This window comes from Rhinoraja longicauda, chromosome 6 (genome assembly GCF_053455715.1).
Source record: "Rhinoraja longicauda isolate Sanriku21f chromosome 6, sRhiLon1.1, whole genome shotgun sequence".
Lineage (NCBI taxonomy): Eukaryota > Metazoa > Chordata > Chondrichthyes > Rajiformes > Arhynchobatidae > Rhinoraja > Rhinoraja longicauda.
The window spans coordinates 35952448-35966510 of record NC_135958.1 but is presented as its reverse complement, the minus strand read 5'-3'; the positions used below and the strand labels follow the sequence as shown (position 1 = coordinate 35966510).

Genomic DNA, 14063 nt, shown 5'->3' with positions numbered 1-14063 from the left:
ACCTGTCAATCTCTGCATTAAAAATACCCAATGACTTCTCTTCCACAGCCGTATGCGGCAATGAATTTCACAGATTAACCACCCTCTGGCTCTTAATTTCCTTTCCAAAGGTACTTAATTTTATTGTGAGGCTGTGCCTTCTGGTCCTAGACTCTCCCACCAGTGGAAACATCCTATCCACATCCAATCTATCCAGGCCTTTCATTATTCGGTAAACTTCAATGAGATCTCCCTTCATCCTTCTAAACTCCAGCGAGTACAGGCCCAGTGCTGTCAAATGCTCATCATACGTTAATCCAATCATCCCTGGGATCATTCTTGTAAATGTTCTCTGAACCCTCTCAAATGCAAGCACATTCCTCCTCAGATATGGGGCCCAAAACTGCTCACAATACTCTAAATGCAGTCTGGCCAGCACCTTATAAAGCCTCAGCATTACGTCCCTTCTTTTATATTCTAGTTCTCTTAAAATGAATACTAACATTGCATTTGCCTTTCTTACTACTGATTCAACCTGCATACTAACCTTTTGGGAATCATGCACCAACACTCCCAAGTCCCTTTGCCCCTCCGATTTCTTAATCCTCTCCCCATTTAGAAAATAGTCTCTGCCTTTATTCCCACGACCAAAGTGCATGATCGCACACTTTGCTATGCTTTATTCCATCTGCCGCTTCTTTGCCCAATCTCCTAACCTCCTAACCAAAATCCTTCTGCAAACTCCCTGTTTCCTTCACGTTAGCTGACCCTCCATCTATCTTCTTGTCATCTACAAACTTGGCAACAAAGCCATCAACTCCATCATCCAAATCATTAATATACAACGTGAAGTGTAAAGAACCAAATGCTGACCCCTGCAGAACACCATTAGTCACTGGCAGCCAACCAGAAAAAGCCCCCTGCATTATCACTCTTTGCCTCCTGCCATTCAGCCAATCTTCTAACCATTCTAGTATCTTCCCTCTAATACCATGGACTCTCATCTTATTTAGCAGCCTCTTGTGCATCACCTTATCAAAGGTCTTTTGGAATTCAAGTAAACAACATCCACTAACTTCCCTTTGTCTATCCTGCTATTTACTTCCTCAAAGAATTCCTAAAGATTTGTCAGGCAAGACCTCCCCATCACAAAGCCATGCTGACTTTGGCCTATTTTATCTTGTGCTTCTAAGTACTTGGAAACCTCATCCTTAATAATCTATATACTAAAACTCTCGTTTGTTTGTTTGTTTGTTCCTGGACTATAGCCAAAACGGTACACGATAGCACGACAATTTTAGGCCCACCTTACTCACCGTCGTCTCTTTGGTGCTAATGGAAGAGGTTTCATTGAAATCGGTGTTATATTTTTTAAGTTATTCACATTTTTAAGTTTAAATCTATCTCCTTGGGAGGGAGGGTGTAGGGAGGGGGGGGAGAGGGGAGGATAAGGGGGGTTAAGAGGGATGGAGTGGGGGGAGGGGAAGGGGAGGGGGAGGGTGAGGGAGGGGAGGGAGGGGAGGGTGAGGGAGGGGGAGGAAGGGGGAGGGAGGGGAGGGGGAGGAGGAGAGCGAAGGGTGTGGAGGGAGGGGGAGGAGGGGGTGGTGGGAGGGGGAGGAGAGGGAGGGGTGTGGAGGGAGTGGGAGGAGAGGGGGAGACGGGAGGGGAGGAGGAAGTAGGGGGAGGGAGGGAGGAGGGAGGGGGGAAGGAGGAAGAGAGAGGAAGGGGGAGGGGGAGTGAGGGGGAAGAGAGGGGAGGGTGTGGGAGGGGGAGGTGGGAAGGGGGGGGAGGAGGGGAGGGGGAGGAGAGGGAAGGGGTGGTGGGAGGGGGAGGAGAGAGGGGAGGAGAGAGGGGGGACGGGAGAGAGAGGGTAGGGGGAAGTATGGGAAGGGGAGGGGGGAGGGAGGAGGAGAGGGTGGGGAGGGGAGGTGGAGAGGGGGGAAGAGGTGGGGAGGGGGGAGGAGAGTGTGCTGCACCAATGCAGGAGAGGTTTGGGCCCAACGGGTCCACTTGATCTAGTGGACTCTAAAATCTTACCAACCACTGAAGTCAGGCGAACCGGCCTATAGTTTCTCCCTGATAGACACAAAAATCCCAAACATGCCACACCTCACACTTCTCTGTATTGAACTCTGTCAACCATACCTCAGCCCACCCTGCCCAACCGATCAAAATCCTGATGTAATTTCTGATAACCCTTCGCTATTTACAATCCCACTCATTTTACTGTCATCTGAAAACTTATTTATCATACCTTGTACATTCTCATCCAAAACATTGATATAGATAACAAACAGCAATGGGCCCAGCACTGAACCCTGAGGCACACCACTGGTCACAGGCCTCCAGTCCGAAAAGCAACCTTCCACCGTCACCCTCTGCTTCCTTCCATGAAGCTAATTTTCTATCCAGTCGGTTAGCTCTGTTTGGATCTACTTGGATCCCATGCAATCTAACCTTCCAGAGCAGCCTACCATGTGGAACCTTGGCAAATGCCTTGCTGAAATCCATGTAGAAGCCAATTCTGGATTTAGTGTTGCGTAATGAACCAGATTTGATAAGGGAACTCAAGGTAAAAGAACCATTAGGACGTAGTGATCATAATATGATCAGTTTTAATCTACAATTTGAGAGGGAGAAGGGAAAATTGGAAGTGTCAGTATTGGAGTTGAGCAAGGGGGACTATGGAGGCATGAGAGAGGAGCTGGCCAGAGTTGACTGGAAAGATACCCTAGCAGGGAAGACGGTGGAACAGCAATGGCAGGTATTTCTGGGAATAATACAGAAGGTGCAGGATCAGTTCATTCCAAAGAGGAAGAAAGATTCTAAGGGGAGAAAGAGGCAACTGTGCTTGACAAGGGAAGTCAAGGACTGTATAAAAATAAAGGAGAAGTATAACATAGCAAAGATGAGCAGGAAGCCAGAGGATTGGGACTCTTTTAAAGAGCAACAGAAGATAACGAAAAAGGCAATACGGGAAGAAAAGGTGAGGTATGAAGGTAAACTAGCCAAGAATATAAAGGAGGATAGTAAAAGCTTCTTTAGGTACATGAAGAGGAAAAAAATAGTTAAGACAAATGTGAATCCCTTGAAGACAGAAGCAGGTGAATTTATTATGGGGAACAAGGAAATGGCAGACGAGTTGAACAGGTACTTTGGATCTGTCTTCACTAAGGAAAACACCAACAATCTCCCAGATGTACTAGTGGACAGAGGTCGTAGGGTGACAGAGGAACTGAAGGAAATTCACATTAGGCAGGAAATAGTGTTGGGTAGACTGATGGGACTGAAGGCTGATAAATCCCCAGGCCTGATGGTCTGCATCCCAGAGTACTTAAGGAAGTGGTTCTAGAAATCATGGGCGCATTGGTGATCATTTTCCAATGTTCTATAGATTCAGGATCAGTTCCTGTGGATTGGAGGGTAGCTAATGTTATCCCACTTTTTAAGAAAGGAGGGAGAGAGAAAACGGGAAATTATTGACCAGTTAGCCTGACATCAGTGGTGGGGAAGACGCTGGAGTCAATTATAAAAGAAGAAATTGTGGAACATTTGGATAGCAGTAACAGGATTGTTCCGAGTCAGCATGGATTTACGAAAGGGAAATCATGCTTGACTAATCGTCTCGAATTTTTTGAGGATGTAACTAGGATAATGGACAAAGAGGTCCTTCTGCAGTTGTACAGGGCCCTAGTGAGACCGCACCTGGAGTACTGTGTGCAGTTTTGGTCTCCAAATTTGAGGAAGGACATTCTTGCTATTGAGGGCGTGCAGCGTAGGTTTACTAGGTTAATTCCCAGAATGGCGGGACTGTCATATGTTGAAAGAATGGAGCGACTAGGCTTGTATACACTAGAGTTTAGAAGGTTGAGAGGGGATTTTATTGAAACATATAAGACTATTAAGGGATTGGACATGTTAGAGGCAGGAAACATGTTCCCAATGTCGGGGGAGCCCAGAACCAGGGGCCACAGTTTAAGAATAAGGGGTAGGCCATTTAGAACAGAGATGAGGAAAAACTTTTTCCGTCAGAGAGTTGTAAATTTGTGGCATTCTCTGCCTCAGAACGCAGTGGAGACCAATTCTCTGGATGCTTTCAAGAGAGAGTTAGATAGAGCTCTTAAAGATAGTGGAGTCAGGGGGTATGGGGAGAAGGCAGGAACGGGGTACTGATTGTGAATGATCAGCCATGATCACATTGAATGGTGGTGCTGGCTTGAAGGGCCAAATGGCCTACTCCTGCACCTATTGTCTATTATATACAACGTCGACAGCTTTTTGGTCACATCTTCAAAAAACTCAATCAGATTCGTTTATCTCTCTAGTTACTTTACTCAATAGTAATACTGACACATCTGATTTAATTTTTTCCCTCTCAAACGGCAGGCTGAATTTTATCATTTTATTGTCACTACGTCCAAGGAGTTACTTTACCTTAAGCTCCCTATTTAAATCCGGTTTGTGACACAATACCAAATCCAGAATTGCCTTTTCCCTAGTAGGCTCGACCACATGCCGCTCTAAGAAGCCATCTCGTCGGCACTCTACAAATTTCTTCTCTTTGGATCCAGTACCAACCTGATTTTCCCAGTCTAACTGCACATTGAAATGCATCGTGAACCAATTGGAAAAAAATGGGCCTCCATCTCGCATGGAGAAGCCTGAAGGTTGGTTTGGGAAATGGCCTGAATGGCTCCCTTTAGTGCTGTGACCATTCCATAACGTGAGAGTCGTGGTGAGTGGTGAAAGTGAGCACACAAGGTTATGTAAGGGACCATTTTGTTTCATACTGCGGGTGGTGGGTGCCTGGAATGTGCTACCAGGGGCGGTGATGGAAACATATATTGATAGTGGCGTTTAAGAGGCTTTTAGATAGGCATAAAGATATGCAGGGGACGGAGGGATATGCATCATGAGCAGGCAGAGGAGATTAGTTTAAGCTGGCATCACGTTCGGCACAGACATTGTGGGCAGCAGAGCCTGTGCCTGGACTGCATTATTCTATGTTCTATTTGCCAGAATTACTCCAAAATAGTGACTGCAGATTCAACTGCACTTTGATAATTCAGTGTTTTATCAAGGTTCATTGTAACTTCTTTGTTTTTTATGAGCACGTGGTCCTGTGGCTTATTTCAACCATTTTCTCAACAATGCTATCTTCACAGTTGGATATGCAAAGAATAATATGTGGGGCTATGGGAAGAAGGCAGGGGAGTGGTATTAAACGGATTGATCTTATATAAATCTGGAATGGTTACAGTAGGTTGAATGGCCTCCTGTGTGATTATCATTGTGCCATTCCTAGTGTGGACGCAAGAAACTGTAGGTGCTGGAAACGAGCAAAACACAAAGTGCTGGAGGAACTCAGCAGATCAGGCAGCATCTGTGGCGGGAATGAACATATGATGATTCGGGTTGGGACCCTTTTTCACACTGGTTCTGAGGAGAGGTCCTGACCCAAAACAGAAAGGCCTCAACCCAAAACTGCTCATTCCCTCCCCTGACATCAATCTGAAGAAGGGTCTCGACCCAAAACGTCACCCATTCCTTCTCTCCAGAGATGCTGCCTGACCCGCTGAGTTACTCCAGCATTTTGTGTCTACCTTCGATTCAGTTTTTTTTCCTATTCCCTCCACAGATGCTGCCTGACCCGCCAAGTTCCTCCAGTACTTCGCGATATGCCACTTTTTATTATTTAATTATATCTCTTTAATGTTTGCCTACAAAAATTACCTCAGGGTTCTTGCACACGGTAGTCATTAACTGCCTTTTCTATGGTTGCAATAGCACTTTGCAAGCTACTGCACAATATTTTCACATGGTTAGAAATGCCTGGTTAAAAAGGAAGCAGATCACAAACAATAACTTTTCTTTTTCATGGCAGCTCGTCAACATATTGAAAGATGTCAGTTGTTCAGCTGCATTTAATAACGTGTTATCTAGTGCCTACTTATTCAGGGTCCAAAGAGGCAACTATCTAGACTTCCAAACGTGAAAGATTACCCTCATTTGAAACATCATTTGCACAAACGCTAACAGAAGGTAAATAATAATTAACATTAAATTCATGCTTCCTCAATGAAACAGACACAATCAAATGATGTATCAGTACTCATATACTTATGTATCTGCTTTTATATTTTCTCGCCAAAGTACTTGGAGAACTAGCTCAGTCTAGGTTAACAAAAGTTTATTTTGGCTGGAAAATATTGGACTGCTAACATTTCTGGTGTGCATTAGACATTCAGTAATTATGATGAAACTCTGACATCCTCATTCTACAGCTAATAATCTTTAATCATTTAATTTTTAAAGTGAAATTGACATAAATATAGACAATCACAGAAATCTGGGTTGTCTCTTCTATTGCCACTTATGAATGACTTATACTTAGGTAATCACATTAATCCAGAGGTGGAATATTTTACCGAAACCAATAACCTTGTTTAGCGGGCATCTTTCATCCCTCTTTCTCCTTTGAATCAATCTAATTCTACTGCCAAAGTACAGAGTAATAGAGACGTGCACAGCCAAAATGTTGTTATTAAATAATGCTGGTGTTGTGTAACTTGGTGCTCTTGCTTATTGCAGAAAATGGGGACATCTCATTTCTACTGCACCGAACAAAGGACTGAAATGTATGCTGTAGTTTAGATTTCCGCTGTTGCTATTAAAGATTTATGTTTCAAAGATTTATCATTTCAAGCAACTGCGCTAAATGTTGGTGCAGAAATGCAACTCTGCAGGGAAGAGGAAGTCTCAGGATTCGTGTAATTGAGGCCATGTATCATGAACTTGGCACTTACCGCCATGATGAGTTTTTCGACACAGTCAGGAGCCACGCTGTGCAGGTGAGTCAGGTGGAGCTGCAGGTGGATCTTGTTGTTGAGCATATCCTGACAGAGAGGGCAGCGCAACATGGGCTGCACGGAATGTTGCGATAATACATGCATCCTGATGCGGTTTACGTCAGTGTTGCTATACTTGCAGTACGGACATTGATACATCTACGGGTGAATGAGAAAAGAAATTCAAACTTTGCCACAACACTTTTGCAAGTACCATCATACAACTTTTCCTTGCATGTTTTCTCTTGCAATTTTACATGAATGCACCTTTTGCCTTTCTAACACACCATTCAATTCATCCATCATCTAATTCACACAGAGAGAGGCAAACAACATGTTCCTGGGATTTTTAGTTTTAGTTTAGTTTACAGACTTCCAAGGAGAGTAACGGAGAATTCCTGTCAATTTCTTTGGAAAGATCCCTTCCTGAAGTGTAAACACCCAGTATTTTCTTCTTAGCCATCTTATCAGAGTGACACAATGTTTAGTTGAATCTAGTTTAGTTTCGAGACACACTGCGGAAACAGGCACTTCGGCCCACCGAGGGCACACCGACCAGCGATCCCCACACACTAACACCATCCTGCACGCTCTCGGGATAATTTACAATGATCCCATGCCAATTAACCTACAAATCTGTATATCTTTGGAGTGTGGGGGGAAACCGAAGATCTCGGAGAAAACCCATGCGGTCACGGGGAGAACGTACGACTCCATATAGGGTGCATCAGTAGCCAAGAACGAACCCGTGTCCCCAGCGTTGCAAGCGCTGTAAGGCAGCAACTCCGCCGCAGCCCAAATGTATTTGCTACATTACTTACAAAATGTGTTTTTTATTTGGTGCTTAATTGAGCTGGATTGTGCTTCCCCAGCTATTTATCTCTCGCATTTCCTCCATCCCTGAATTCCTTCTACTTCACTGGAGAGAAGATGCATTTTCTTCAGTTTTTTTGTCTGTCAGATTGAACTGCATTTTTTTTTCCCTGTTGTATTACGCTCACTTACTGAAACACTGGTCCAGTCTAAATTAAGGAATTGCAGACTGTGCTATGATGGTGAGCTTTGGCCTCCGAATGCTGGTTGTCATGCAGCCAGGTAAAGCTGCAAAACAAATGGGTAAGGCTCAGAGGACAGATGATTAATTGAGCTGTCTGAGGAACTGATTATTTGATATTGGAAGAAGAGGAATTGCAGTTTTATTCCACTGCTTTAGCTTGTTCTGAAATACTTTAAAGTAATTATAGAATCACAAAATTATACTCATCCTGTTGTAACTATGCTGGTGTCTACTCTTCATCTGGAGACTTGCAGTCTTCCTTCATACAATTTCCTATCATTTTATTCAGATCCCTTCTGGATTTACTCTTTAGCAAATTACTATGAAACCTGGAAATTTAAAATGCAGCCATATCCTAGAAATAACAACAGACGGAGGGAGGGCTAATTAATTTCATGGTGCTGTTGGCTGAGGGAAAGAATATTGACCAGGATGCTGAGAAACACATTGCTATCTGTTATAGACACATAAAGCTGGAGTAACTCAGCGGGCCAGGCAGCATCACTGGAGAGAAGGAATGGGTGATGTTTCAGGTCGAGTCTGAAGAAGGGTCTCTACCCGAAACGTCAGCCATTCCTTCTTTCCAGAGATGCTGCCAGTCCTGCTGAGTTACTCCAGCTTTTTATGTCTATCTTCAGTTTAAACCAGCGCCTGCAGTTCCTACCTACACACTTGCTATCTGTTATGTAGTGTAAAGGATACTCACGGTTCATCTCCTGGACAAGTAATAAAACATTTAGCTTCATATCCAATTTCAGGACCAAAAATGGACGATTAATTCTTTTAAATGAATGGTATGGGCTGAATCAAGGTCATCAGGTCATAAGTGATAGGAGTAGAATTAGGCCATTCGGCCCATCAAGTCTACTCTGTCATTCAATCATGGCTGATCTATCTCTCCCACCTAACCCCATTCACCTGCCTTCTCCCCACAACCTCTGACACCTATACTAATCAAGAAGAATGACCAGAATTAGGTGTAAGGGCTGAAAATCAGCATAAAATACCAAGACACTGGGGGTATAAAGTAGGAAAGCCTGCGTACAAAGAGAACAGATCAATGGTGAATGTTCCAGCTACAGAGTCTACCATCGTCTCACATCCAAAGTAACACATCTCACATCCAAAATGGTTTACATATGATGGATTAATCTATTCACATTCTCCCTTCCAATACCAACGGAGCCATTACATACTCCCAGTATGATACACTCTTGAGTTGTATAAATAAGCTCAACCCTATGGGAACAAAAAAGATGCAATGGCTAAGTAGATTCGGTACTTTGAGCACTGAGGCGAAAAAGATATAATTTATCAAGGAGGATGACAGCCAGAATGTCAACAGGAACCAGACACAGTGTATGCCTTTACCAAGGCGGGTGCTGAGGTAAATGTGTGAAACGGTGCAGGACTTTCAGTTGGTACAGCTGAGGATAAAAGTCTCAAGCTGCTTCAGAAGTAAAGATAATGTAAACTGATCTATCAGGAGGAAAATTATAATAATTATGCATGGAGAAATGAACTAAGGATAGTGTAAACGCACAGAAACTGAAGAGCAGCTTGTGATTTCCCTTGTGCCGCAGTAGGTATCCTTGATATTTACCTGCTCTGGACTTGGTTCCTCTGATGGTCGAGGCCTTTTTGAAGAAAGAGGGGATTCCATGCTATCAGGTAGTGATGATCGTTTTGTAGACGCTGAGTCCTGTTGTTCTTTGTCTCCTACGGATACTGAAATCAAAGGGAGAATTTAAGTTTAAGACCAAGTCACTCCATTTAATAATACATATAATCAACTAGGTCCCGACTTTGTGATGTGAGCATACAAATACAATATCTGTTAGTTGAGAAAAATAGAGATCTATCCAGCAACTACAATTTATGAAACAAACTCTTTCATGAAAAATGACAAAATCTCAAGGCATTTTGATTATAAAACGTATTTAATTCTAACTAGTTAATCTAAAATAAATAAACACAGTTTAATTCTAGTAGGAGTTACCGCCTGCAAGAAAAATTATTGGCACGTTTCCATCTTAAATGTGTGACACCCAACTCTTAAACAACAATAGACAACTTAAACAACAACGATGGCTATTTCTTCATACACCCAGAAAAGAAAACATATTCTTCACATCCACCCGATCAAGACCCTAAGGATCTTACATATATTTCAATCCACATCATCTCTCACTCTTCTAAACTCCAGCAAATATAAGCAAAGCCTGTCTAATCTTTCCTGATATGACACCTCACACATTCCAGGCTTTAGTCTAGTAAACTTTCTCTGAACTGCTTCTAAATAATTTACATTCTTCTGCAAATAAGTAGGCCCATTTAATACATAATATTTCAAATGTGGTTTCACCAACAAATTATATAACTGAAACAAAACATCCCTAATTTTGAATTCATTTCCCTTAAGAATAAACAGCAAGATTCTGTAGGCTATTCTAATTAATTGCTCTATCTGCACACTCGTTTTTTGCGAATTGTGTGTTTTTATTTTCCTTGCTAAAATGGACAATTTCACAAATGTGCACATTATACTTCAATTGCAAAATGTTTACCTGCACCTCCCTGCTCCCATCTAACCTTTCATTATCCATGTGTAGCTTCCTTTGGAAAGAACTTTTATCTAAGTCATCTATTTACATTTTTAAAAAGTGAAATCCCAGGACTGATCCCTGTGACTTACAAAACATTTTATCTTGCTAAATACAAAAGGTTTAGGTTTATTATTGTCACTTGTTATTGTACAGTGAATAGATTTCTTTTGAATGCTACTCAATCAGATCAGATAATGCTCTCCATAAAAAAACAATCAAGTCAAACTCATGTACAATCGGTAGAGGAAGGAGAAGATACAAAGTGCAGAATATAGTTCTCAGCATTGTAGCGCAACAGTTCCATAGAGAAAGTCCAATGTCCACAATGGGGTAAAGGTGAATTGAACAGTACATAAGTTTATGGAAGGACGGTTCCAGATGCATTTTTGACTAAACACTGTCTCCTGTTAGCCACCCAATTTTCTATGCACCCAAACATAACATCCCAGAGTAATAGAGCGATACAGAAATAAGACATTTGGCCCAACTTGTCATAGCTGACCTAGTTGCTTTATCAAGCTGATCTCATTTGGCTTTTGCCTGGCCCATACCCCTCCAAATCTTTCCTATCCATATACCTGTTAAGTGTATTTTCAATGTTGTAATTGTATCCACCTCTATCACTTCATCTGGCAGCTTGATCCATGTCCGCCTCACCCTCTGTGTGAAAAAACCTGGCCGTCAGGTCCTTTTTAAATCTTACCCCTCTCATGTTAAACCTATGTCTATTAGCTTATGACACTCCTCGGCCTCCTCACTTCAGGGAAAAAGCCCCAGCCTTTCCAGCTTCTTATAGCTCAAATCCTTCAGATCTGGTACATCTTGGAAATCACTTTTCCACCCTGTCCACATCTCCTGAATTATGGCAGCATCTCTTTGTTTTTCACATTAACCTTTAGTGAGGCACTTCATTAGATGCCTTCTGGAAATCTAACTATAGTACGCCCAACAGTTCACCTTCATCAATCGCACATTACTTGATTGGAATTTGTTTTAATTGATTGGAAGATACAGCACAGAAATTATTTGGCCCACCGTGTCTACGCCGACCATTGATCACCCGTTCACACTAGTTTTTTTGTTCTCCCACTTTCGCATCCATTCCCTGCACACTCGGCCAATCAACCTACAAACCTTTGGGATGTGCGAGGAAACCGGAGCACCCAGAGAAAACCCACATGGTCACAGGGAGAATATGCAAACTTCACATAGGCAGCAATCGTGGCCAGGATCAAACCTGGGTCGCTGGCGCTGTGAAACAACTCTTCCACTCTTCCAGCAAAGAATTCCAATAAATGAGTCAAACACGAGTATCTTTTGATAGAACCATGTTAAAGTCAACATGTCCTTCAGTGACATCCTTTCACCGTCCGGCGCGGCCTGGAACGTGGCAACTTCAACAGCCTGACCGCGGGAGAAGACGGCAGGCGAAGAGAAAAGACATTCTGGCCTTCCAACACAGTGAGGAGGTGACTGGAGGAGACTCACTGTGATGGATGATTCTTTTTTTTGTTTTGTGTTGGTTTGTGATTGTGTGTGTTATTGCTTATTTTTGTTGCTCTTATTGTTGGACTGTGGGTAGCGGAGTTTCATCCAAAAGACATTTTTTTTGGATGACAATAAAGGTTATTCTGATTCTGATCTACCATTTTCCTTGTAATAGACATGAAGCTAACCAGCCTGCAATTTTTCGCTTTCTATTTCCCTTTTTTCAAAATAAAGGAATACATACAGTATTTTGCAAACAAATGGAACCTTGGCTGCATCCAGGGAATTTGAGAAAATTAAACACAATTAATCAAATATTTTACCAGCTCATTTTAAGATCTGAGGATGAAGCCCATGTGGACCTGGTGTATTGAAAGCCTACAGCTCCCACTGTTTGCTCAGTGCCACTTCAATGGCTCTGTAATTTTCCCGAGTCTTTCCTTCCCTTTCAATTCCTGATTTACAGCTACGTCTGGAATGTTACTTTTATCCTTTTTCATGAAGAATGGTGGAAAATACCTCTTTAGATCATCAGCCAACTCCTTATTTACCAGTATTAATTCTCCAGACTCGCTTTCTAAAGGACACTTTGTTAACTCTTTTCAACTATCTCCACAATCTCTTCCCATCTGTTTTTGCTAGCTATTTCCCATGATCTAATTTTTTTCTTAGTGATTAATTTTTTTGCCATTTGAGTTGTTCTTTTGTATTCTGTGTGATCTTCTGACTTGGGCCTTGTCTTTGCACAATTGTATGTTGTTTTAAAGTCAAATACAAGCTTTAAATGTAGTTAACTACAGAGGATGGGTTTTCTTTTGGAATCTTCTTTTCTCATTGGAATGAAATCCATTTTGTGTATTCCAAAAATGCTCTTATACAGGAAAATAACTGCAGATGCTGGTTCAAATCGAAGGTAGGCACAAAATGCTGGAGTAACTCAGCGGGTCAGGCAGCACCTCAGGAGAGAAGGAATGGGTGACGTTTCGGGTCGAGACCCTTCATTTTGTGTCGACCTAAAAATGCCCTTAATTCTCTGGCAATATTGTGATTGACCGATTTCTTAATCTAATTTAGTGATTCACTTTAGCTGGTTCTGCTTTCATGTTCTCAGACTCCATAATCATGAATTGAATTTAAAGGTTATATAGTTCTAGATGCTGAAATGACAGTTAGAAATGCTTACATGCACATGTTTACATTCCTATTCTAGTAGAGTAACTCTATATTAATTGGAATGAACCACTCCTGTAATTTGACATACGCCAAAATATTACATTTTCCTCACAATAACACCAAAATATTGTCCTGCGCTTCAATGACCAGTGACAGAAATTATTCATTCATGCTCGTTAATGGGCAGGTCTCTGAAGTCAATCCAGCTGTTGATGATTCAAAAAACAGCAATAAATTGAAAATCAGACAGCTTACAAAAGTAGTTGCATGAGATTGCGTTGGATATATGATGCAAAAACAGGTCATTCAGCCCAACCAGTCCATGCCTGTATTAATGTTCCACTTGAGCTCCCTTTTTCTTTTCAAAATCCATTAGCGTAACCCTTATTTGCTTGGATGGACGCAAAATGCTGGAGTAACTCAGCGTGACAGGCAGCTTCTCCGGATAGAGGGAATGGCAGCATCTCTGGACAGAAGAAACGGGATGGAAGCATCTATCCAGAGATGCTGCCTGTCCCGCTGAGTTACTCCAGCATTTTGAGCCTATCTTCGGTGTAAACCAGCATCTGCAGTTCCTTCCTACACCTTATTTGCTTGTCCAGCCTCCTTTTAAATGAATCTATGCTATTTGCTCCAACCTTTATAAAGTACTAAGAATGGTTGCACCAAATTCTCTTCCGATAATGACATTTCTGTCAAATTCCCTACTTTATTTCCTGATCACCGGCTTATATTGATGAGTTGTAGCTTTGCTGTTCTCCCTGTGTCCACTCTTTCAAAACTTTATATCACATTGGAGGCCTATTGTTGCAAAAGAGACCCAGTGTGTTCATTCTTTCTTGGTATTATCATTGTAAATCTTCTCTACACCTTCTCTGTTACCTCTATTTTCCTCTTCATACCATGGTGAGC

At 42.1% G+C, this 14063-nt stretch overlaps 1 protein-coding gene across 1 annotated transcript in view; it reads right to left on the bottom strand.

The window, feature by feature from the left end:
- Positions 1 to 14063, bottom strand: part of zfhx3b (zinc finger homeobox 3b) — a 326530-nt gene that overhangs the window by 41742 nt on the left and 270725 nt on the right. The window contains exons 4-5 of the mRNA XM_078400782.1: positions 9488 to 9612; positions 6786 to 6986 (exon numbers count right to left, since the gene is read on the bottom strand). Coding sequence (XP_078256908.1) covers positions 6786 to 6986; positions 9488 to 9612 — 326 coding nt within the window. The remainder of the gene's footprint in view (positions 1 to 6785; positions 6987 to 9487; positions 9613 to 14063) is intronic.